Source organism: Crocodylus porosus, unplaced genomic scaffold (assembly GCF_001723895.1).
Source record: "Crocodylus porosus isolate Cpor-Errol unplaced genomic scaffold, CroPor_comp1, whole genome shotgun sequence".
NCBI lineage: Eukaryota > Metazoa > Chordata > Crocodylia > Crocodylidae > Crocodylus > Crocodylus porosus.
In genome coordinates, this window is record NW_017728910.1 from 14,992,525 (window position 1) to 15,018,022 (window position 25,498).

Here is a 25,498-nt window from a genome sequence, read left to right on the forward strand (position 1 = left end):
TGGGGAAAGTGTGGGGCATCAGTAGAGCTGGAGGGGCTTTTGGATGTGGGGGGGAGTGAGGGGTCTGGACCTGTGTTCTGTGAGCTAAGGGGGAGCTCTGATTTTTTCCATGATAAAAAACCCAAAATCAAATATCAAACTTTATAAGTATTTAGAATTTATTTTATTACAGCAATTGAGTCATTGGTAGACTTCCGCCTTGTTTTAAAATTGTAAATATATCCATAAAACAGCATGTTCAGTTGATACATATTTACATAATGTTGCTTCATTTTAATTGTGGATTTTGAGGTCTTTATCAGAGCTAGTGGGGGGAGAGTTAAATCGGAGAATTTACAGTTTTATCAGTGAAAACCAAAATCCCTGTAAATCAGTAACAGAGTGAAGAGATGTAGAATTAGGAGCACTGAGATACTGAGAGGAAAAAATTGCATCTGAAATATTACAATTTATGTGGAAACACAGTTATAAGGAAAAATATGACTCTTTAAGTCCACATTCTTTTGAATCTGTTTACTCATATTGCCAGATTAGCTTTTTTGTGGGGCTAGTGTTGTATGTGATGCATACAAGAAATGGTGAAAGGATGCAGACTTCACACACTACCGTGTAATGGGTGACACACACTGTACAAACAGCTCTATATATTCTGTAAAGCTGACTTGGTATTATAAAAGACTTTACAGAGCAGTATGTTTATATACATTGCTTTAAAACTGTTGAATTAACACCGGCATTCAGGTGCATCATATTTAATCTGGGTTTTAGAACTGTATGGTTTTTTTTTGTTTTTTTGGGGGTTTTTTTGCACAATTTAGAACTATTAATATGTGCTTCTGTTTTGCACACTATTTTAACACCATTTTTATTATCAGTGTTTTTATTAAATTTGCAAAAGCATAGGCCTTCAATATACATCCTGTCTGTTTAAGCTCCGTATCCTTATAAAAATATCCTTTCACTCTGTATGGATGTTGTTTCCTTCTGTTTTCTAGACAATGGCAAAGTTTAGCATGTTTTACCCCTATCAAGTCTGCTGTTTCATGCAGTTTCCTAACCCTAATAAGCAAAGAATTGCTTCTGAATTTAAAAAGTCAAGCACTAATTTTTTGCAAGTGATATCGCTTTCCTTAAAAAAAAAAAAAAATGCTGGGGTCTAGGAATACCTCAAAATTATTTTTAAAATTGTGAGGTTTGAGAGGTTAAATAACTAATAATACTGTCTCAGTCCCTGGAACATGTGTCATTCAGGGTCCAAACAGCCATCCCAGGAATACAAACTCTCTGATAGTAGCAAGAAGAAAGTCATCAACTACTGCAGAACTCCCTGCTGCCAGCAGGTGAGCATTATTTGTAAAGCAAACTTCACTTGCAAAACAGCGATAGTGTTACAAGCAGTATTGAGCTCTAAATGCCCTTGTGGATATTTGCCCCAGTGCCCTGGCTAAGTTCCCAGTCATTTCCATTCTGGATGCAGAAATTTCTCTATATTTTCCCTGCCCATTTGCCAAATTACAAATCACTGGTGGACAGTTGGAAAAACTCTGATTAAGAGAAAATCAGTGGCTGCCGAAAAGAAAAGTAGGCCCTGACAGTGGCAACACAGAAAATAATAGGGGAATCAAGTGGCATTTAAAAAAAATCAAATAACATGTATTTTCTTCTACCTGTTTTCCCTGGTGAGATGGGGTACATGTATTAAAGTATCTGGAAGTAAATATGTAAAGTAAATACATTTGCACACCCAGGCTGTTGAAGGCTGTCCTAAGGCTGTTTAGTCCTAGCAGTATTTCTAAAGGCTTTCATGCTCTCACTCAGACACAGTGCTTGTGAACAGTTTTTTTTTTCCTGGTAGATTAGGCCCAGAGATGGCTCAGTGTCTTGCCAGCATAGTTTCACTCAGAAACTACATCTTTGCCTTTCTCTCATCTTACAAAAGGAGACATTGCAGCCACAGTAGATAGTAGCCTCTCAAGCTACTCGCCATGGCATAAGTTCACCCACGAAGCAAGCTGCAAGTAGGCAAAGAACAGTTTCTAACTAGAGGGGAAATGCAGTGCAGTTGCTTATTAGCTTGTCCAGAAAGATGCTTTTCATGGACCAGCTTAGTCCATACTGCTGTCTGCTGCTGCTGATAAAGTTGGCTTGATTCTTGGCTCCAGTGTTATACAGGATACACATACATGCATGAAGTGAATCCAGCTGCCAGGTAGGGACTCCATTCGTTAAATGTAATGTGTTCTCACTCTTAGTTGAAGATAAATCAGGCGGTTACACAGGAGCACGAGTGGTTTTTGTACATTGCTCCCAGAGGCTGAATACAGTGTAGATGGCCATTGTGCATAAATTGCTCTTATCTGCTAAAAACAAATTTAGAAATTGCCCATTTTTAAACCCCCACATTCAAATGCACAATAGCTACAGCCAGCCTCAAGGTCAGTGTCTGGTCACAGGATAAACATTATTAGAGCAGAAAGCACTGTAGTTCTGCCTTTCTTTTCTCTTCTTTTTTATTTTCTTTTTCCACAGCTATACAGAGCACATAAAAGGAAAAATAATACAGTGAAGTTAAAGGGGAAAATCTGACTATGAGACATGAAAATCTGCAGCACTATCCAACTGTGTTTTTTTTCACCAATCCTTGGCAACCTCTGTTAACATTTTTTAGTTGAAGTCTATAGGCAGTTATCTGGGCTTTTGATGTGGAAGGTAACAATGCCTCATCTTCTGTCTTTGGCAGTTGCAAGTAGATCCTAGCTGCATTAAGGTACATCTGATTTGGTTTCTTGTGGGTACCAGGACAGCCTGATGGTCCCTCTCTCTCATTCCTCACAGACAAAATCAAATCCTTACTCTTCTATATTAACCCAGTGAGGAAAGCATCCCTAAAATCAGCACTAAGGTCTAGCAAAATGAAGGTCCTCTGAAGGTTCCTTGCTAGCGTATGTCTGCATGGTGTAGTGCTATATGAAGGTACCTGTGCTAGCTCTGAGTGAGCTAGTACACCTCCAGTCCAAAACCCTAGAGCTGTGCCATACAGAAATGCTAGCCCAGGTCCCTGATTCTATATAACCATAATAGTTAGGCACGCCACTTGGGTTAATTCCTCCTTCTTAGGCTGGGCCTACTTCTCAGCAGGGCTAATATGTCTATGTGGAGCACTGTGCTGATATGGCTTCTGCTTATGGAACTAGCTTGGGTATCTCTATATGGCTCTGCATAGTAGTAGACTTGCAGCAAGAGAGACAGCTCCCCGTTCTCACAGTTACGGAAGTTCAGATCATACCCTGGCCACCTAAGAAATCTCTTAAGTTTGAAGAAGGTGGTGGTTCTTCAAAAGTAACAGATGAAGCGACCCTGAAAGGTCCTGGAGAATTAGTAGCTCCCTGTGCAGAGGCATCTTGTCTGGGAGTGGGGAAGGACAAAGAATTGCACGTGGTAAATTAAGCTGCTTTGTAGGAACTGATTTCAGTGCAAAGTGAATGTCTTCCTCCCAAGTACACAAAACGTAATGAATTGCAACTCCAGTGTTCTGCTTGTTAGTCCAAGCCCCATGTACTGTTGTTCTGTTGTATTAGTCTTTTCCCCTCAGAAAAGTTGCTCTGTGAAGTAAAAGGTTTATCTTGTACACTGAAGCTTTGGAAAGAAAAATAATTAATTGAAATTAGATATCAGCACCTTCAAGATGAACCCAGAAATCATAGAATCATAGAGAAGTGGTGCTGAAAGGGATTTCCAGAGGTCTTCTAGTCCAGCCTCCATACTGATGAGAGTCTGCAAGTCTGGTTTGGGGGAGAGGAGTTGTAGCAACCCTCTACCATTCTTCTCTGTGCATGCCCTAAACTGATCTCGGTGGTGGGGATTATCCTTCCGGGGTCACTTGGGAAAGGGTGGGGGTGAGCCTGGTGGTTACCATTAAAGCAGTTTCATCTTTTATAAGGAAGATGATAGTTTTATAGCTGGTGGGGCAGTGTTTCTAAGGATACTAATATTCAGATTATCATTGCCTGAACAGAAACCCAGTAACAGAATTGTATGTTTAGTCAGCAGTGAATGGGTTAATAAGATTCACATCTTTTTCTGAGCAGTCTTATTTTGAAGGAGATTATAGCACCATGGGCAAAGTGTCAAGCAGTGGCCAAGAAAAATCATGGCAGAATCTTCCATCAGTGGAAGGAAAACACAATAAATCAGCCATCTGTGGAAGCAGTTACCAAACACCATCTTCTGCTGTGTATTATTTTGAACAGTCATATTGGATGAAACATCGAGAGAGAGGCTGGGATGTGAAAGAATGGTCATAAATGTGTATTGTATGATGAATGTTTTGCTAATGAGACTAGCTGAGGCAGTCCATAGTTCCTTTTCTAGTTGTCAGCAAATTCCTAACCTGTGTAAATGCGTGTTCACTTTCAGGGTATATGCAATGTACAATTCAGTAAAGGGATCCTGTTCAGAGCCAGTTGGCTTCACCACTCACAGCTGCGCACCAGAATGTCCCTTCCCACCCAAACCCTCACACAGGACCAAAACTTCACTAACTTTACAATGGAAGGTAAGTAGCAAATAATGCAAATCTAGAAAAGCAAAGTAAAAGCCCTGTATTAAATAGATGGGGCTGGTGGTGGGGCACTTAAAGATGCATGCTCACAGTTCCAGAATTACAAGTTCAGACTTGGGGCCAGACTCAGGCCAAAGACTTTCCCCAGTCAGCTGAAATGTACCTGAGCTTTTCAGGCTGGGAAGTCAGAGGCAGCCACATATGATGCTGGCCACATTGTTCCCCTCTGCGCTGTCAGCTACAGAAGCTGGTATGCCTTAACCCCATTAGCCCAATTGGCTGCAAGGATCCAGCAGACCTTTGACCCTCTGCATTAATTATCGAGTGCTGTGATACCGTTGGTTTCTACTAAGTGGCTTGAGGTCACTGGGCTGAGGAACCTCTGCCAAGAATTAACTTCATATATATTTAAGTGTATATATGTAATTAGTTTCCCTTTTTTTCTCTTCTTATCCATTGTAAAGTCTGCCAAGTGTTGTGCAAACACAAGCTCTGGTTTCACTTTAAACTGCAGTCATCTGGCTGAGAGTAAATGTGTGTTTTTTTTAAACTTGTTTCCAAGCGTTCCTTTTGTTTGTTGTCTGTTTATAGGCACCCATTGATAACGGTTCAAAAATCACCAGCTACCTTTTAGAATGGGATGAGGTAAGCAGCAACTAGCCACAGAAACAACAATTATTTGTAAAATGATATGCTGATTTTTACAAGTAACTGCCATGTGAAGGAAAACAATTAAATGCTGGGGAACTTAAAAATGGGAAAATGAAAGCTGGCTGGCATAGGTAGAGCATGCACTAGGAAACAGGAATTAATTTTCATCTGTAGGTCTTATGCACAGCAGTTTGTCTGCTTTGTTTTAGATGAATGGCTTTCCAGTCAGGTGCTCAGCATCAAAAGTTTATTAATGAGCTTTGCCAATTACTGTTTCTTTCTTTGTATTGCAGCCACATCTAGGAGCCCCAGTTGTGATCCCATTGTATACACGCTGTACAAACACAGAGCAAATCCCTGTCTCGCATGAGTTAGGACCTCATTCCAAAAATCCATTTAAAAAAAAAAATTCCCACTGATTTAAATGAATGCCATCTATGTATTGGCAGCAGTGTGCTGGTTGCCTTCCAAACACAGGAAAGGTGATGAGGTCACTGCCTCAAAGACCTTGCCTTCTAAATAGACAGCATGTTCTGGGGGGAAGGGAAGGTATGAGATGCTAAGACTCTCCTGGTGCTATGATTTTATATTTTCTTCCTTTATGCCAGCATTGTTTTGCCAACACAGCTTAGGTCTAGGGAATGTAGGCTTTATGGCTGAGAGAACAGTTTCAGAGTTGTGTTATGGGATTTCAGGTCCAAGGCCAGCATGGCAGAAGGTGTTGAGGCAGGAGTTAGAGAGCCGAAAAGGGGTGCTCGGTTGTGCAGGCGGGGAAAACTGTTGCTGACCACAGTGAAGGCTTTTTGGTGAGGAGTGTTCAACTGCTGCATGAGAGCACTCTTAGCAGGTGGCACTTGGACCCACGCACTGTGCAAACATTCATTCTGTGCACTGTTGCAGCAATGGGTCCTATATAATGAGAGACCCACTGGACTAACAAATCAAACAATAGCTTTGGAATGGCTTGTTGCCCACAACAGACAATTAAAGGAAAGGTTATCAACTGGGGAAAGAATGGGGAAGTGTGAGCTGGAAAAAACACTACTTTGAAAAGATCTAATCCAGGAGAGTTTGATCCGTTGGCCTCAAAAAACATCACCCCTATGCAGGGTGGCCCTGACCTTTTCCGTTCTTTCTCCTGAAAAATTCCTATCAAATTCAGTGGGAACATGTCACCAAACAAATGTGAGTTAGGAAAAATATAGGCTATTTCCAACATAAGAAAACCACAGGGAACCCCTATTAGAATACAGATGTAGGAAACTTGTATCGGATCATTTAGAGATGAATCCAAAGTCCCATGACTTCATGAGAATTACATAAGAACAAAAGGCTTCAAAGTAGAATAACAACAAGACTTTGCATCTACGTAGTATTATTCATCTTCAGAAAGGAAGTAGTGGTATGTTCGGATTACAGAGAGGCTTAAGTAACTCGCTTCAGAACTCCGGAGGCCTGGTTCTCAGTCCCTTCACCTACGTGTTAGATTCCTTTTCTTTCCCAGTAATGAAGTGCGATTTCCCCAAATATAACTTCAGCTTGTGAAAGTGAAAGGCCCAATAAATTAATTAGGCAGATCTTTTAATGGCTTAACATAACTCCGATTGCTTTAAAGACTATAGAAGTGGGAAACAGAACAAGATGGTAGTAGTCTAGTTGTGAAGTAGCCAATGCATTGATCTAAGTTGTATTTTGGTTGGAAGAAACCTTTCTGTAATACTCTGAGGTAGAAATTTACTTCTGAGCAAATGTATGAACTACAGGTAGGATTATGGTTGAAAGGGGTCCCTTAAAAAACAGGTTGGCGGAGGAAGCAACCAGTTGTCTCAGCAGGATCCAGTTTTTGTATCTGTCTCTTTATTGCTTTTGGAAATGCATTCCACTATTGTATGCTACTGGCTTCTGTGTGCGACATTAATAGTTGTGCCTCCTATGTGTAGTTAGGAATACATTTCAACACTTAAGGTATGGCATCCAAGTAGTCTCTGCCGTCTTGCATAATTATATAAAATCCATGGAAGTGAAAACACCAACTTTGTTACAGTAATGAACTGTGTCCTGGCAAAATCAAGAAACTAAATACAGAGGGAAAGAAGGCGAGATATCTTTCCAGTCAAGAGCAAAAAGTTTAGCCAGCTCTCAGCTAAAGCAACATTCGTTAGCTATAGGGCACAGGATAAAATATAAACGCAGGAAAATCAGTGATCAGAAGGAAATTAAATTCCTTTGATTGTAAACCAGAAGCAGCTTTGTGTGAGTGAAGAGCCAGTTTTCCACCCAGTAAAAAAAGCTAGGCGAATGCCCTGTGACTGGGAGCGTACCTTGGAAAAACTGTATCTCTTCATAAGAAGGGATAGAGGGAAGAGTAGACCATGAAAAGCTCTCAGAATACTTTTGCATCCTGTAGAGCTCCCCTCTAGAAGACTGCAGCCTCCCCACTGCTGGAACAGAATCAGCATTGGGCAAAGGTAAGAAGCCACAGGGCCACAAGTCATGTGAACTGGCACAACATTCCTAGAAAATGAAAGAGACTGCCACAGCCACTCTTGACCGAAGCGCACAGCCTGTTCACACCAATGATTTGTTCAGCCGGCCATTAATACTTTGGTTAAGTACAGACGGTCAAAAAGCCCGAGCGGAATCAATTAAATCTTCTAAGCTGTGCAGAATGAACCAATAAGCAAGTGAACGGGCATTCATTTTTGATTCTGGAAGTACAGCCACATGCCTGTGGTGGCCCAGGCCAGGAGCTGGGGGGCACTAGAGAATGCCTCCCTGTTCTACTGGAGCAGACAGCTTAGGCCAAGGCTAGTCAGCCCACCCTGCAAAAGGGGGCTTGCAGGGGAGGTGCAGACTCAGATGCTAGAGGACTGAGCTAACTTGAATCTGGAGGGGATCTTGGACAGAAGTTCAATAAACTGATTTAACCTAAAGCAGCTAAGTCTGACACCATGGCCATCTAGGTTATCAACTATTTTGAAAGCAGTTTATATATGTACTGAACTTTGTCTTACAGATTTGAACCAGTTTCTGATAACTTATACCAGTTTATGTGTAATTTCTGTCCCTAGCCTTCTACAGCAGCAGCCAGTAAATGGGTATTGTCACTGGTATGTTTCAGACCTTGTGGCGTGTATAATGTCAATGTGTAGATGACCCACAGCCATGCTGCCTTTTTGATTTACAGGGTAGCTAGCCTTGCACATCTTAGCTTTTAATATGATTCCTGGAATGTAAATAACCCAGTTTTCAAGTATAAAAATATACTATTGCTGTAAAAGGACAGTGGAATGGATATGACATTCTTTAGCTGTGGGATTAGATGGTACTATAAACTGCAGCAAGAGGATTCTGCTCTAATCCACTGATGGCCACAGTCCTTAAAACCTCAAGGCATGTGTCGTTTAAGTATTTCAGGTTAACATTTTCACATCATCAGGATGCAGCACATACAGGGCATACCCTTGCATGGGGTGTATGTTGTCATATATCCCAATGGTCTCCAGAACTGACTTAAAGAACTATGCAGGGAGCATGTTTTATTTTACTAGGACTGAGAATAAATGCAACAGGTGCTACATAAAGGGCCAGTCCTGCAGCTTAATGCTTCATTTTAGTGGATATTTTAGGACTACAGGATCCAGCCCAATATTTGGTTTTTTTGAATGGGGTAGTCTTGGGAGACATGCCAGCATGGGACCTGAGGTTCTGCATAAGAGGTGTAGTAGGGGAGAGACAAATTTTCCCAGGGTTTTTTGAGAAGCCTTTTTTTATTATCTGGCTTTCTACATCTTCCCAGAAACACTTCCATTAACCCTGTTGTATCATTGGCTTTAGACAAAGCACGAATAAGGCACATTCTTTTCTTTAGTGGAGCCTCAGGCATTGCTGTCTCATTAGAAGGAGCTTGCTGAGTGTCCTTGGATCAGTAGGTCAAGAGACCTGTCCTAGCCTGTTAAAAATTTATGGATGTCATTATTCTCCTTAATATTTTGGTATTCCAGTTTTGTTTTACCTTCCTCTTGCTCTTTTCTTGATTGCATGATCTTAAGCAGGCTCTACTATCAGTATGACAAACAAGAAGTATATAAAGAATAGCCTCACGGTCTCTATGGTAGGCCATAACTAACTGGGAAGGGGAGCACTTTAGATTAGGCTGGTGTTAAGATTTCTTTTTTAACAAATTTTGAAAGTAGAAAAGAGTAAAAGACATTAGGGAGGCACCTTTATTTTTTCTTTTCAGTGCTTTCAGGTTCTAAAGTCTGGCTAGCAAGTTGTTTTTTCTAAAGTAGCTGAAGAGTTAATAATGAATGAACAGTTAGCTAGATCGGAGCATCTTACTAAGTGCTGCTCCAAGCTTGTACCCAATTCTGCTTGGTGGCAAAGCTTACACAGACTTCAAGAGGATCGGAATTGGGGACCGCTTTTCAACTGCTTTCAAATTCAGATGAAGGACTGAATTTCTGACCACCAGAGGTAGGCACTGTAAGATAGGTTAACAGCCATCGCTAGTATCAAGAGAAGCTCTTTCTGGCTCACGTTTTCTTATGTCTCACTTTCACCCAAGATTGGCTAACAGCCCTAAGCTAAGGGATGATATTGTAGTCAGAGAAAGAATCCAAAACAAAAGAAGGGCTGAGTGCTGCTGATTTTTACTGTATGCATAAGGATTTTTTCTCATTTTCACCCTAAAGAAGCCAAGAGTAATGGCCTTTTCCATCTCCTGTTGACTTTGCTGTAAGACGCAGGGCCTGATTGAAGTAGCTGACTGGACATTAAATGATTTGTGATCATTCTGACTTTAACAATTGCTGTTCCTGGGGTCTGGGGGGCTTCTACATCCAGGCCTTCATACCGGGGGCGGTTTCACCCCACTTGCACTGTGCCCAGTGCACAGGAAGGCCAACCCGGGAGACCCCTGAGCCTCCCTGAGCCCGGTGTCCTGCCCTAGCCAGGCAGCATCCCCTTACAAGTACGGTGACTGTGGCTCATCCCCACAGAGCTGTGTGGGCGGGGCCAGGTGCCCCCTCCTGACCACCGCGGCCCAAGCCTGTGGAGCCCTGGGGTAGCCCCTGCTTCCCACCTGCTCCCACTCTCCTCCAGCTGCCGTCTTCCCAAGGGCCCAGCTGGGCTGGCTTACCTATGGTGCCTCCCCTCACACCTGCTTCTCCCCATGCCACCCAGCTCCTGCCCCGAGCGCCTGGTCCCAGCACTCAGTGCCCCAGTGCTGCTATGGGTGGGATGGGGGCATCCATCTGCCTGAGCCTTGGCTCAGCCCAGGGTTCACGCACCCGCTGGGGTTCTCCAGCGCTCGGGTCAGGCCCTCCCTCCCAGCCCTGCGCCTGGGCTCCCCCTGCTACAGAATTATTGGGGAGGCCTGAGCGACCTGGCTCTAGCGGCTGCTGCTGGGTTGTTGCTGCCTCCCTCCATGGGACAGTGCCCTGGACCAGCAGGCCTGATTTGCAGCCGGTAGCAGTGGGAGACATGGATGGCAAAGGACACACCCTCTTTCTCTTTCCATTTTTTTCCTCCTCTTTCTTTCTATCTCTTTTTTCTCTTTCTACTTTTCTTTTCTTCTCTTTCTCCTCTTTTCTTTCTTTTCTTTCTTTCTTCTCTCCTTTTTCCCCCCTTTTTCTTTTCTTTTTTCTTTCTGCCTTTTTTCTTTCTGTCCTCTCCTTCTCTCTTCTCTCCTTTTTTCTCTTCTCCTTTTCTCTCCTGTTTTCCTTTTTTCTTTCCTTTCTTTCTTTTTTTCTCTTTTTCCCTTGTCTCCTCTTTTTCTCTCCCCTCCTTTTCCTTTTTCTCTCCTCCTGTTTCCTTTTGCTTTGTTCTGTTCATTTTTTTGTTCTCTTCTTTCTCACCTTCTCTTTTTTGCTTTCTCCTCTTTCTCTTCTCCCCTCTTTTTTCTATTTTTTCTTTTTCTGACCTTTTTCTTTTTTCTCTTTCTCTCTCCTCTTTTCTTTCTTCTTTTTTTACCTCTTTCTTTTTTCTCTCCTCTCCTTTTTCTTTTTTTTCTTTGTTTTCTTCTTTCTCTCTCTTTCTCTTTTTTTCTCTCTCATCACAACATGCTTAACAAAAAAGAATTCACAACAAAGATAGTATGTAAAGTTTTATTTTAGAGTTTTTAGAAAACCCGGTATTTACTGTATTCAAAAATGCAACATTTATGATTATTAACTATATGAATATGCAGTGTGTCCTGCCATGTACCCCCCAACCCAGTTTTGTTTTTCTGGCATGCCGACACTCCGGCACCTTACAAGGTAGACATTGTGGTTTTTTCAGCACTCCAGCCAAAAACGTTGCCTACCCCCTGGTCTGGCCCATTTATTTTAATGTTGCGCTATTTTGCTGGGTTCATTTCTGCTGTCCTGTGCAGACCCAAAGCTTCAAAGAGGATGTTACTGTGTCTCTTCTCTGGCTGTTAGGCCTCCACAAAGAGAAGGGTCATTGTCATTGTTATTTCTATTTAGTATTTATATTTCAGTGGTGTTCAGAGACCCACTTGTACTGAGAACTGTACAAGCACATAAGATGACACAGTCCCTGCCCCAAGGGGAAGATAAGGGTGAGAAGAGGAAGAGAAAGGAAACAATAATGAGGCTCCCACAACAGTGTTCCAAATTATAAACGCTTTAACAACCATCTCCCTTAGGTTCTGAGGTCCTGGGTTATCCTGTTGTTTAATGTGCCCTGTTTTTTCCTAATGCAAGCCAAAGAGAGAGCAAACAAGACTAGCATGTCCTCGGGCAGCTTTACTTCGCGTTTGTTTTCTGCAGTGAAGAATCCGCTGAGAGAGTCTGCTGTAGTTCTGGCTGAGTCCGTCACACGTACTTTCTGTTGAGCTTATTCCATGGCTCAGCCTTAATACTGTAATGTCTGCTGCATGGGTCCTGCCCAGAAGAAAAGGGTCCAGTGAAAATCTCATTATGGCCTTCTTGCTGCGTTTTGACAGATGCAGGCACTCCTGCTTGTGGAACAAATGTTTATTTTAAATAGAAATGCAATAGTAGGCAAACAAATCCTTGACTTCTGTCAGTTAGTTGATATTATAAATGAGTATTGCAGTTTCTGCTAGAGCTCTGTAGTTGCTCTTTCAATGAGCAGGCCCTAATTCTAACTGCAGAAGAGAGAGCCACTAGGAAGCTCAGCAGCAGATATGAGTATGCAAGGACTGGAGAAAGACAAGAGAACAGGGGGTGTCAGGAAGACATCACACCCAGTTATCAGAGCCAGTTATAGTTTCTCTGTGTGAAACTATATGGGTTGGAGATGTTTAAGGCAATTATGGGGTATGTCACCAGTAACTTATTTACCAATCTTTATAAGATTAAAACCTGGGGGTCTGAATATTTAAGGGACTGACAAGGGGGATTCTGGGAAGATTCTGAGATTTCTGGGTAGCAGCCAGTACTAGCATGCCAGTTGTTCATATGCCAACATTAAAGCTTTCATAAACCTTGGGGGAAAAAAGACTATTTCCAGGCTTATTAATGCCAGCATAATTCGAAATATCAGCCAGCCTCTCCAATTAATGCCAGTCGAATCTGAAATACCAGCCAGACTCAGTAGTTTTAAATACCAGCCAGCCCCCCAACTAAGCCAAGGTGGTGTACAATACTAACACGTGTCTATAGTAACAGATTCGTATTTATTAGAAAGTTGAAAATTGTCATTGATTCTTGGAGTCCTTGGGATACTGCTTGACCAAATGTTTGCAGTTACTTGACTAAATGTTATGCAGTTATTTTCATCACCTTAAAACATGATTGTCCAACTTCTGGACAGCAGAGGGTTGCAGGCCCACAGCCCATGCACACCTTGTGGGTTCCCCCCTTCTCCCCAGCCATGCAGACAGGCTTGCTTCTCTCCAGCTGTGTGAGCAACACAAGCAGTTCAGCTCTCCTCTGCCGCTTGGATAGCACATTTTAACCGTGGGCTAGATGCAGTTGGGCAGCCTGGATCTGAAACAATGGAATGCTCTTGTTCTAGTCTTAGTTCAGAAACCGTAACAGAGAGGCTGCTGCTGACACTGTCCCACAACTCAGCTTTCAGCCAGCTGTCATCCTCACTGTAGATGTTAATCAGCTCAGTCTGTGGTCACAGCAGCCACTAGTTTTTTGTTTGGTTGGGGTACGGGGGTTATGTGGGGTTGGTGGTGGGTAATACAAGAGGTAGAATGTTGTATTCAGGCCTTAGTTTTTCTAGTAGCCAATTAGCTATTCTCATCGATTAATCAGACATGAGTATTAATGCTAGTATTGAGGTGATGTTGCTGTGATGGTCCAGGAAGTATGCAAGAGGCAGGAATTCTTGCGGGTGATTATCTTTTAATTCAGGGGTGGGTAAAATGCGGCCCGCGGACTGGATGTGGCCCACCAGGCCATTCTATCCGGCCTGCGGGGCCCCTAAAAATGTAGAAAATCAATATTTATCTGCCTCTGGCTGCCTGTCATGCAGCCCTCAATGGCTTGCCAAAACTCAGTATTATTTCTGCCTGAAATAATTGCTCACCCACCCCTGTTTTAATTGAACCCACTGTATTCTTGGGATAGACCGGGGAGCTTTCAGGTGTCACCGTACCCTTCCTCAGGTCCCTGGGAGAGAAGCAGACACAGCAGCGCTAAGTATCAAATGGAACCAAAGCTTGTGTAACGCTCCATATGTCAATATTGTTACTGATGAGTATAGAATAATAATAATAATTGTAATAAATCATATATCATAATGATTATTTTTGTCATTGAAGCACATGCAGGAAAGGAGACAAGCACTATTGCTGCAAGCACTTCATCAAAAGTAGTAAAGTAAGGGAAGTTAAAAAGGTTATAGAAAAAAAATCATCATAATTCAAAGCTGATGAGTTTGTCTAAAAAGAAAAAGGCCCCTGTCTTAGTAATGCTGCGTTGATAACTACCACTTTGCTAAGAGGATGGATATGGGAAATGGGTTTTGTGAAACCTGGATACTGAGACATGTTGCCTCTGAGCTTTTACCTCCCTTTCTTCTCCAAGATAATGTTTTCTATCAAGAACTGTCCTTGTCAAAGGATCTAATATCTAATAAATGACTTTTCATTTAGAAGTGTCTTTTTTTTTCTTAAGTGTTAGTTTGTGGGTGGGGTGGGGGATTGTGAACCCTAAAACATTTATTTCCTTGATTTCTCTTGGCTGTTGCAGAATGACAGCTAGAGCAGTTGAGCAAAGTCTAAATAGATTACACAAAATTGAGTTGTAGAGCAAGTGGAAAATGGCACTGTACAAATAAAAATTAAGTTATGGCTGCTTGTCAGGGGCTGAGAGCCCCTTTCCTGACTTTAAGAGGCAGGGCAATGCAAGATATCTGGCTAACTCTTTCAGCTTGGTAAATACTCTGTGTGGATTTATTCTAATCTTGCAGTGCTCATAACTTCAAAAAAATCCTGAGAAATTAGGCCGTCTCTCTACAGTGGGACTGCAATCCTCATCCTGTATCACCCCAGAAAGGTGGTTCTTGAAAGCTGCTGTGATTATGCAAATATGTAGCGGGCAAACATAGCTCTGTGAATAAGTTGGTTACAATTGACGTGCTTTGTGAGGTCAGCATGTGTAAGACGTTCCATTTCTTTCAGTGACTAATCTGTACAGATCCTTGTGACTTGGGGTAGTAGAAGAATAGTCAGCTATTATTCAGTATTATTCAGCAACTGAGGAAACTGCTGGTATAAATTTGTAGACTCTTTGGAAAGAATGACTCCAGTGCTAACAATTTTATGGGTTTTCATTGCTTCCAGGAAAAACCTAGTTTTCTCCACAATTGCAAAGACCTTGGGTCTTTATAGTTAAATGTAGCATTTAATTATTCTAGTAGGGAGTGAGTACTCCATAGGGAAACTCCTTGCATAGAGACTGTACCCATGTGGCAGAAATTTTGGCTTCTCTCTGCCTGGGACGCACTTTAGAAGATTGACTCTGGAACCAGAGAAATGGATGAAAGATGGATGGACCTACAGCTAGATCCAGCAGACAGTCTGCCTTCTATCCCTGTGACTTTATTATGGCAAGGTCCTGTACTAAGTCCTACTTAGCCTTTATACCAAGGGAGAAATTGCTATTCTGGGTCTTCTCTTTCCCATGATTTAATTTGTGTTTGGAGACTTGAAGGAAAAGAGAGGGAAATTCACCCACCTGCAGAGTTGCCAGCCAGAAGATAGATATACCTTATGTTAGAGCTAAATGGTACGTAATGACACCTTGAACTTGAAGAGTGGACTGCCATGAATAAGAAATGTGGCTCTGAAAGAGAGGGCACAGGAGGTCAGCATGTGTGCACATGGTTTGAAAGCTAGCTGCACTTGGAACATCTCTTAAACCAGTTTCTCTTCTCAAGAGTCAGTATGATTTTTAGAAGCGTGGAGCTCTCATGTTGTTGTGTTGCATGTGAAGATCTTGTACTTTCCCTCTGCACAGTGAATTTTTATCTCAAGAAAAAAATACATTAAAGTGCCTAGAATCAGGTGATAGAATGGCAGTACTTGCAGAAACTGGGATAATTTAGGTTCGTGGGCTAGGTTTATAGCAGTGGCTTAACTGTTCTTTCCCTAGGTAGGGGATTCAGCTTTTCCATACTTTTGAGTACTGTTGCTTCAATACATTAAGGTAAAATTCATCAAGAATACTGTTTTGTGGATTATGAGAGCTTAAAAGCCCTCTCAGAACTACTTTAGTGCAGACATATCTCATTACTTAGGGCTGAGCAGTCTCTTTCAGGTCCACTTAAAGCGCTGAGAGCCTAAAAGATTTCTAAGAAGATTGTTACCAGGTGTGCAAATAATTTTGCTTACAATGGGAAAGTCCAGGATATCAAGGCATTACAGTCTGTACAAAGTTGAGCTGTGTTTTTTTTCATGTACTTGAGTATTTAAGGGGAGGTTTTGATTTGGAATTAAGAGGTATGGATGGAAGAAAGAAGGCTTCTGGACTTGGTTCTCATTTGCAGTGAAACACTTGACGTAGTGAGGGGAAACATGAGTGGCAAGAGTTCTTTAAACATCCTTTTACTGCATCGCAATCCTGGGTTGTTCAGAGTCTGAAATGACCCCTGCCAATGCTTGGAGCAGGTTCAAAAGTGCTTCAAACCATGGTTCCTTCAGCTGTAACATTAGTGTCTTGGAGTATCATTGCCTATGCTCTGCGCCACTCATCTGAATACGTTATATGTCTCATTCTGAAGAGAGGTAGATGGGTGATTCAGAGCCAGATTTAAAAACTTTGTGCCACCAAAGAATCCTCCGTGGTAGATGTATCCTCCGTTGTTAGGGCAGACTTCTGTTATGTGCTGCTCAGCCTCAGTATGTGTCCTTGGTGCTTCTTCTGGACTATGACTAGTGTGCTTCTAGGGCTGCCATCATGAACACGAGGAGCAAGAGCCCACTTTTTGGAGAAAATTATTCTTTTAGGGCAGAGATGTCTAAGTCACTTGGGGCCTCAGGCTGAATCCAGCCTGTGAAGCTCCAGCCCAGCCGTGGTAGCAGCAGCAATGACAAAGGGAGTGGCCACAGGTCTCAGGAAGGAGGTCCGGCAGTAGTGGGCCCCGTTCATCAATGGCCATGGCCAGCAGGACCAAAGGGCCCAGAACTCCATGGCAGGCCATGCCTCCCAGCTTCCGGTGGCCCATTGGTAGCCCCGCAGGCTGGATTGGGAGGCTCTGCAGGCTGCATGTTTGATACCTCTGTTTTAGGGGATAGAGAGGGGATGACAGCTGTAGGTAAGATCAGAAGGTACGGTCAACAGGGAACCTTAGATGGAGGCTCTGTGTAGTTGTTCAGTTGAAGAAGCAGACTGGTGGGAAATTGCATGTTTAACTGGCTTCATACTTAATATAAATTTTGTTTTATAAAAGGGATATATTATAGGAGTAGCTGTAGGAGTGAAGCTGCAAAGTGAAGTGGAGAGACAAAGCTGGAAGAAATAGATTATGAAAATAAAATTGCAACAGTTCAGGGAGTCTGACAGCTGATTGAATGTGTGTTGATTTTCCCCTGCTGTCAGTGATCTGCAATTTAAAAAAATTTAAGAAGTTAAGCATTAAAGTAACCACTAAGAAGTGTATGCATTTGTTTCATTAGCTATGATAAGAAAAGAAACGATGAATTTTTTTTTTTGTAGGGAAAAAGAAACAACAGTTTCCGAGAATGTTACTTTGGGAGTCAAAAGCATTGCAAGTTGACTAAGCTTTGTCCAGCTATGGGGTACACCTTCAGGTTAGCAGCTCAGAATGACATAGGCACCAGGTAAGTCAATTTTTTTCCAACAAAATCACTAGTTTGGTGATGGCATTCAAAAGATGTAACTACAGAACAGACTGCATAGAGAAGCTGCTCTTTTTTTCCTTTGGGCTGGGTATTTAAATGACTAAAGTTTTATTGCACTACAAATAGTGTGTTAGAGATCCCCTGAGGACTTTCCTGGCAACATCACTCACCTCACAGGGAACTAACATGGAGTTTTCAGAGTGAAGAGACTTATCTAAGATGATGGGCCCCTTTGGAGGTGTTAAATGCTGTTTTGTGGCCTGTTTTTAATACAAAAAGAACACATCTGTTATGTAAAATTCCCACTAGGGATTTCCATGAACCAAGAAAAACAAGTAAAAGGAAGTTAAGAGTTGCAGATTTTGAAAGGAATCCTGGTACTCTTTCATTGAAGTGATGTCCCTCTGTCTTTCAGCACCATAGTATGATCTGTGCTCACTTCTTCCTTTGGCAAGACTCATGATCCGCCATTAGTAGAGAAAAGGAAATGGAAAAGCAGGGGCAAGAGTGGGTAACTAGGCCTCAAGGACGTTTTAGCAAGGCAGGTCCTGATTTTTCTACCGCTTGCACCTGGCTTTAAATGCGTACCTGTGCAAATCAGGTTCAAAATGCTCCCTGTCTTTCCACTGCTTGAGGTGAAGATAGTGGAAAAATAAGGTTACTAGGCTTCCCTTGATTTGCAAGCTGTTAGATAGCACTGGAGTGATGATATCAGCTGAAGGCAGAGTGGCACCTTGTATCCTAACTAATTCAGAGAGTCATAAGCTTTCATGTGCAACAGCTTACTTTGTTAGATGCTATGATACAATACCTGACTTAGAGAGCCAAAGACCACTTCTTCATGGGGATTTTAGGTTGATTGATAATTGAGTGATCATTTGGTTGAATGAAGGGCAGCAAAGATTTGCTGTGAAATATTAAAATAATTTGCCCTTTCTTTCATGGATTCATTATCTTCTTCTTAGCTAAAAGAGAAATAACAGGATGAAAGAGAAAATACAGCTGTACGAAGAGCGATTTACGTACAGTTTTATGGGAGATTCTTCCAAAGATGTAAGAGTCCCAAAGATGCAAAATTCCTAGCAACATCTGCAGCTTAATAAAGCTTGTTTAATGTCTAACTGCTTCCTCTGAGATAACGTGGGCCAATTCTACAAAGTTTATTATGCAGTCATTTGGGTTCCCAAACGTCCTGGGATTCCTTCTCAACCTGTGCAGTATTCCCCGGCTGTAGTTAGCAGAGGTGGTTGCACCAGAGCTAGTCCGTGTAAACGAGGCAGAGCTGCTTATAGAAGGGTGTGTCGAGGGTCTTCAGTTTTGGAAGCCTTTTGGAATAACCTCCCACCTCTCCAACAGTTTGCCATACCCCAGGGTTGTTGGGTTTTTTTTAACTTCTGGGCATGCTACCAAACCCTTCTTTTCTCAGGCTATTGAGGGGAGGGAATGGGCTGAGGTTTGGGTGGTGTTATTCATGGTCAATCTTGTTATGTTATTTTGTGTCTTAATTCATGGGACAGGCACCAAGAACATAGGGTCTATATTTATATATAATTATAGGCAATGCTGGCAGCATTTCCCATAGTTAAAGTTACCTAACACTTCCCATTATAAGACCCTGTTTTCAGCTGCTTGTAATTTTGCCAGACTAACTGTTGAGGATGATATTTTCTGTGCTGGGTCTCTATCTCAGGCTGTATTTTGCACATACAGTATTGAAGTCAGTTAGTGGAGAAGCTTAAGCACCTACTTGCTTTGGGGCTGAATCTTGAATATTAACACGTGGTTATTTGGGGTTCAGAGGCCTTCTGCTGAAAATCTCCCAACATTTGGGAATTACAAGTCCCTGAAAATGCAGAGTTTACCAGACACTCCCTCTCCACTGAGCACTTTGCACCTTCTTAGAGCCTACTGAGCATGCTCCATTCTGGGGAGGACTGCAACTTTTTCTACAACTGTTTCTGAGTTTTGCTGTCATTGGATGCTGAACCTAAGAGCAGAGAGACAGTCTGTCCTCTGAGCTAAATGCTCCCCCAGCTGGAGCTAGGGAGGAAAATACATGTCGAGGATGGGAATGGAAAGGCTTATCCAGATTCTGGATTGACCCCAGCATTCCTGAGTATGAGCATTCTTCTTCTGGTAGCAGATAGCTCTGAAACCTTTTGGCCAAGTGTGTGTTATAGTGTTGGTTCACATCCAGGCTAACAGACGACTACTTCTACCATTTATCCCATTGCTCAAATGGCAGAAGTTTCTATTGAGGATCGAAATCTTCCCCTGCCAAGAGCCTCTCTCGTCTCCTTCTGTGCCTGGCATCCTAACCAGAACTGCCAGGTGTACAGAGTTTAAAGTCTTCAGTGGGAGAAGCTGTTTCTGTCTCCATCCTTCCAGCCTTTGACCAGACCAGTAATCAGCTGACTGTTGGCCACAGCTTCATATTAAATTCAGTGCATCATGAAAGTCCGCCATAAAAATGTTCTACCTAATGTGCAACATTTTTATGGCTCATTTCCTATTTTATGGTGCCTTAAATTGGGTGCACATGTAGCACCCAGCATATTTATGTTGTGATTAATGTATTAGTCATGGTATAAACATGACATGAAGAGGGGGCCTAAAATACCAATTTGGCCTGCCTTCTGCTTAAATTGGGACTAATACAGCTCGCTATGTGCTCGTGGGTACGGTAGTTAAGTGTCCTGGAGGACCAAACTGATGTCATCTCCACCTCTGCCACAGAATTCCTACGTGATGCTGAACCTGTTAACCATGATTTCACAGCTGGCCGTTTGTATTCATGACTTTGTCCAAAAAGCCCATCTGGAGTTACCCAAATTTGTGAACAGTTGAGCTTTCACAAGCGTAACAAAAAGAAATTATCACTGTGTTTGAATTACAGACCCTTTACAAAATCACTCACTGCATGTTTTAAGCAGGGCACATTTTTGAGTTTAGGCATAATTTTATCTGTGTCTCATTTCTAATTTGTAAAATAGGGATAATGATACTTCCACTCCTCACAGTGAGAGGTGAATTCATGTTTTCTTTGAGGAGCTCTAAAATTATGGAGATGAGCAGCATTAAATAATGTCCATAAGGCAATTATAATCCCACAGTTTGGAGTGTTTGGATTATACGCAATAGGGAAATTATGCTCTGAGCCACACACTGCACAAATAGGGTAGAGCAAATTGTAGGATAGCTGCCTGTTCTTTGAGCAATGTCAGCCCTAGGTGTACAGAATGAGATGGATTCCATGGGAAAAAAAATCCATATAATCCTTTTAAACATTTACTCATCCATGCACCCCAGTGGTCTGAATTTTAGATTGCATCCTTCCTTTGACCATTTCCTAAGTTTGAGTGTTTATTTTGCAACCAAGACGCTTCGTAAATGTGTTTTGTACATTGTTATAGGCCTTGTATAGATCGGGATACATTCAAGCGATTAATTTAAATTTACTTTGCACATTTCTTTCCCTTCTATCTTTCTGTGCAGTGGGTACAGCCAGGAAGTAGTGTGTTACACAGCAGGTAATATTCCTCAGACCCCTTCTGCACCAAGACTTGTTCGAGCAGGTGTTACATGGATCACGTTGCAGTGGAATAAGGTAGAAGGATGTACACCTGAAGAAGTTATTTCTTACACCCTAGAAATTCAAGAAGAGGATAATGTAAGTTCTCTATTGCTTTGATCAAGCAGAAAGTGGACCAAAATAATTTTTTGCTTAACTCATTGTTGAGGCTGTGACTCAAGAGTTCTTGAAATACCTGTACCGGTATTTAAGAACTCACTGAATTCCCAACAGTGTACAACTTGCTGAGTTGTTCATGCTCATCTGTTCAAAGTTCAGAAGGTTAGTGAGGGTGATTTGCAGTTTTGCTTCACACCAGAAGGAACATCCTATGCTCATAGCAAAGTTGGGCACAAGTCTGTGATGTATGGATATTCAGAAACTTGTTAAGAGTTTTGCCAGACAAAGATTTGAAGGACTTGAAGTATTTTGTCTTTAAAGAATTTGGTCTGCCATGTTCTACTTAACTTTATTTACAAAGTTGGTTTTCTGGGATAGATCGTAACCTGTATTAAATGTAGGTTTATATTACCAAGATAAGTACTCAAGATTATATGTACTGGACAGACACGCACACTATAAATGTATGTGTGGAAAAATAATCTGGAGCAGAGGTGCTCAACCCATGGCCTACAGGCCAGATCTGGCTCCTGGGGCTCTGTTTTCTAACACTTGGGGCTCCCAATGGGTCCAAGGCCCTGTATATTAGATTGAGTACACGGGGTAGTGCGGGGTCCAATTCTGGCACATGGGACTGGAAGAAGGCAGTGTGGGACTCCTGGAGTCCCAATCTTGGTGTGTAGAGGCAACATAGGGCCCACAGGCCCTGTCCTGGCATGAGGAGTCCTAGACATCTCATAGACCAGCCGTGTGCCCCTCATCTGGCCTGTGGGGTCTAAAGGTTGAGCACCACTACAAGAGAAAGAGAATGTTACAAACTCTAGATTATATTTTGCTTTGGTATAGTAAAATAGCATGTTGTTCAGATCAATTAGTCTGAATTACAAAACAAGTACTATGATAGTAGGAGATTTAAAAAAGTGAGCGAGTAAAACCTTTAAAAACTACACTGAAGTTGGGTATATATAGCTTCGCTGTATGATAGGAATGGTACATACGCATACTGATGATGATACCTGGAAATGTATAGGTGTTTTTTTCTTCTGGTTTTTAGGATAGTGTGTTTCACACAAAGTACACTGGAGAAGACCTAACCTGTACTGTGAAAAATCTCAGAAGAAGCACACAATACAAATTTAGGGTAAGTTTTCTTCCCCAGGGACTTTCATCATGTACACTCTGAGGACTCTGTATAATTGTACCTTAAAAATCAAGTTCTTTAAAAACAAATCCTGCCTTTGATACAAGCAAATGCTTTTTTTTAATGAAAACCCATTAATGTGAAATGTCTCTTGTTTGACACATGCAAGTGCTATATTGAAAATATGGTTACCTCAAAGATGATTTATTGCTTAGCTTGTGTTAGACAGGTGGAGTACATTGAGCCATAGACTTGTCTTGGAGGTTTCACTGTGAAGCTTCTGTTCTGTTTGGGGAAGAGGTGCTGAATTAAGGACTTGTGGAGGGGATAGATTATGCTTAGAGGCCTTTTACGATGGTTTGAGGCCATCGTACTCTAGGACTCCAGTGGTTGGTCCTTGATGCATTTCATTCACCTATTGCTGGCTCCCCCAAGTGGCCAGTCTTCAGCTGTTATGAAAATCACTTTTTTTTAAAAGCTTATAAGGACACTGAGACAAGCTTTGAGAATAGATGTGTATTCACTTGCCTTAACATAAGGCTTTCTGACCTAGTTGGAAGCTTCAGTGAATTTTCTGTTTTTTCAGCAGAAAACTACAGCTAATGTTCTTTTTTTCTTGTGACTGTAATCCTCCTTAAGAAATCTTTTTCAGCTTTTATTAACAAATTTGCAAAATTCAGAAAAGTCGCTTGTTAGTTATCAGCATGAACATGAGGATGGGGAGTGCTTTAGAGAGATCAAGCTGATGGAGTTTACATCACATTCCCAGAATCGCAAGTTTAAGCAACAGAGGAGCTAAATTCCTGTTGGCCAACTCATTGTATAGATTGTCAGGCCTTTGAAAAATCTTTGCTTGTAAATTTAGTGTTTTTCCACAAGGTGGCATCATTCCATTCATTTTTTATTAGGGATCCTATATATTACTAGAATTAAGCTGTTACCTGTAAAGTTAGTAACCATTGTACTTTCAGAACGCAATTATTATTTAACAATTAGTTTTCCAAAAATATCTCTTATTTTTATATGGATATTGTAAGCCCTGAGCACGGGTGAAATTTCTTCAGCTCAAGAACTTACACGATAGATGCGTCAAGGTTAAAAAACAAACAAAACTTTATTGTACAGAGAATAGTTCCACGCATTAAAGGACTCAGATCTTACAGAAGATTGTTTGATGCTGTCTAAGAATATGTGAAATGTCATGAACTTTAGAGTAAGACAGTATAGAGAAAGATATTGTGTCTTTTTAAACTTAGCACAATTTAAGATTCTCCTTCTCTCTAAATAAATAAAGGGGACGGCTGTTGCCAAACTCAAGCTCCTGGAAAAGTAAGTCACTTTCTGTTGTGAATGTGGACTCTTCAAGGATGGACTGACAGAGCAGTTGACACAATCCAACAGGGAGTGATGGATAGGAGTGTGACAAATCTTGACCTTGGCCACCTCTTCATAATCAGGTGGCAGTATTTGTAGTCCGGAATTGAGTTGATGTCAGTTGTGAGAAGGACGGGCACATTTACATGTGCGCACAGTCTTTCGGGAATGCCATTAATTGGCTCTAGAGATCAAAGGGAGGTTCCAGAAGACATTAAAGAAAGTGAATAGTATGTAAAGAGGATGATCTGGGTAACTGTTGGTCTGTCAGGCTGACATTGACCCTGAGCATCATGATGGTATAGCTTGTAAATAATTAAAGGAAGGTAATAACTTTACTACTAGTCGGGATGTATTTATGAGAAATACATGCTGCCAAACCAACTTGCTGTCTTTTTTGGTGAGATTACAAGTTTGGTTGGTAATGGTGATTAGCATTATAATAGACTTCTTTAAAGACATTTGACTTGTTTCTTTCAGATATTTTGATTAAGGAAAGATGAGAATGCCACATGTTAAACACCGGCTATCACACAGGTTCCAAAATGTCACATTAAATGGGAAGTCTAGGTAGCAGTGTTTCTAGTTGGGTCCCCAGGGATCAGTTCTTGGATCACTCATCAGTGAGGAGTCTTTCTTTTCTTTCAGCTTATTAATAATGTTTCCAGAGGGCATGAAGATCAGGGGAGTGATAAAGGGGTAAAGAGGACAAGCCTCTGTTTCAGAGCAACCTGGATTACTTTTGTCAGCTGGATACGCACAAAGAATACATGCTTTAATACGTAACGGTTTCAATTTACAAACAGTACATATGAAAGACATTAGAAGATGAAAGCATCCCGGGAAGCTGAAAAGATATTGTTGGAATGGTTGATGATTAACTGGACGTGTTTCTGGTGTTCTATGTTGGCTAAAAGTAGCGTGACCATACGTGCCGGATTGGGCAGGACCGTCCCAGATTTCAGAGGCCAGTCCCGACCAGCCAGTAAAAATTAAAATGATTGTCCCAGGTGGGGGGGCAAGAGGAAGGAGGGGGTGTCCCAGATTTCACATTGTCCCATTTGGTCACCCTAGCTAAAAGGGCTTTTGCAGTCCTTGACTGTTTAAAGAGAGGGCTTGTCACAGCAGTAGAGAATTTCTGTTACTTCTGTCTTTAGCATTGTTGATATTACCACATGCTGGAATATTGCACCCCATGCTATTGTTAACACTTATGAAGGATGATGATTATTTGGAGTGGGTTCAGAGAAGAGCAATGAGGTTGATTAAAGGATTGGAAAACTTTCCTGATTGTGAAAAACTCTAGGAGCCTGAAGTTATTTCGGTTATCAGAGAGAAGGTAAAGGGAAGTCTTTAGAATGGCAGGTTTGTCTGTGGGGACCAAAACTTTGATAATGGTCTTTTCAGTGTCGCATATCAAGTTCTGCTGACTGTAAATTTGAAGCTAAACAAACTCAAACCAAAAATAAGAAACAGTTTTTTGGGGTTAATTAACCTTAAAAGCAATTTACCAAGGATTCTTACAGATTATTTGTCACCGGCAATATTTAAATCAGGATTGATGCTTTTCCAACAGAGAAACTATAGTTCATAAAGGAATTAATACATCTTGTATTTTGTAGGAGCCCAGATTATCTAATCGCAAGGGAATCTAAGGCAGTTGTTGGACAGGAAGATGGAAATGGGTTACCTGGAATAGCTGATACTTCCAGGAGAAAAGACACCTGCTTGTTTGTATAAACCAGTAGCTCTCAGAATTATTAATTCAATATTTAGTTTCTAGGCACTGTG

The 25,498-nt window shown here is 41.6% G+C and overlaps 1 protein-coding gene across 1 annotated transcript in view; it reads left to right on the forward strand.

Annotated features, from left to right (window-relative positions):
* Positions 1 to 25,498, forward strand: part of FNDC3B (fibronectin type III domain containing 3B) — a 307,284-nt gene that overhangs the window by 205,156 nt on the left and 76,630 nt on the right. Inside the window, exons 10-14 of the mRNA XM_019532737.1 lie at positions 4,417 to 4,555; positions 5,153 to 5,206; positions 17,356 to 17,480; positions 20,997 to 21,171; positions 22,247 to 22,333. Of these exons, the coding sequence (XP_019388282.1) occupies positions 4,417 to 4,555; positions 5,153 to 5,206; positions 17,356 to 17,480; positions 20,997 to 21,171; positions 22,247 to 22,333 (580 nt within the window). The remainder of the gene's footprint in view (positions 1 to 4,416; positions 4,556 to 5,152; positions 5,207 to 17,355; positions 17,481 to 20,996; positions 21,172 to 22,246; positions 22,334 to 25,498) is intronic.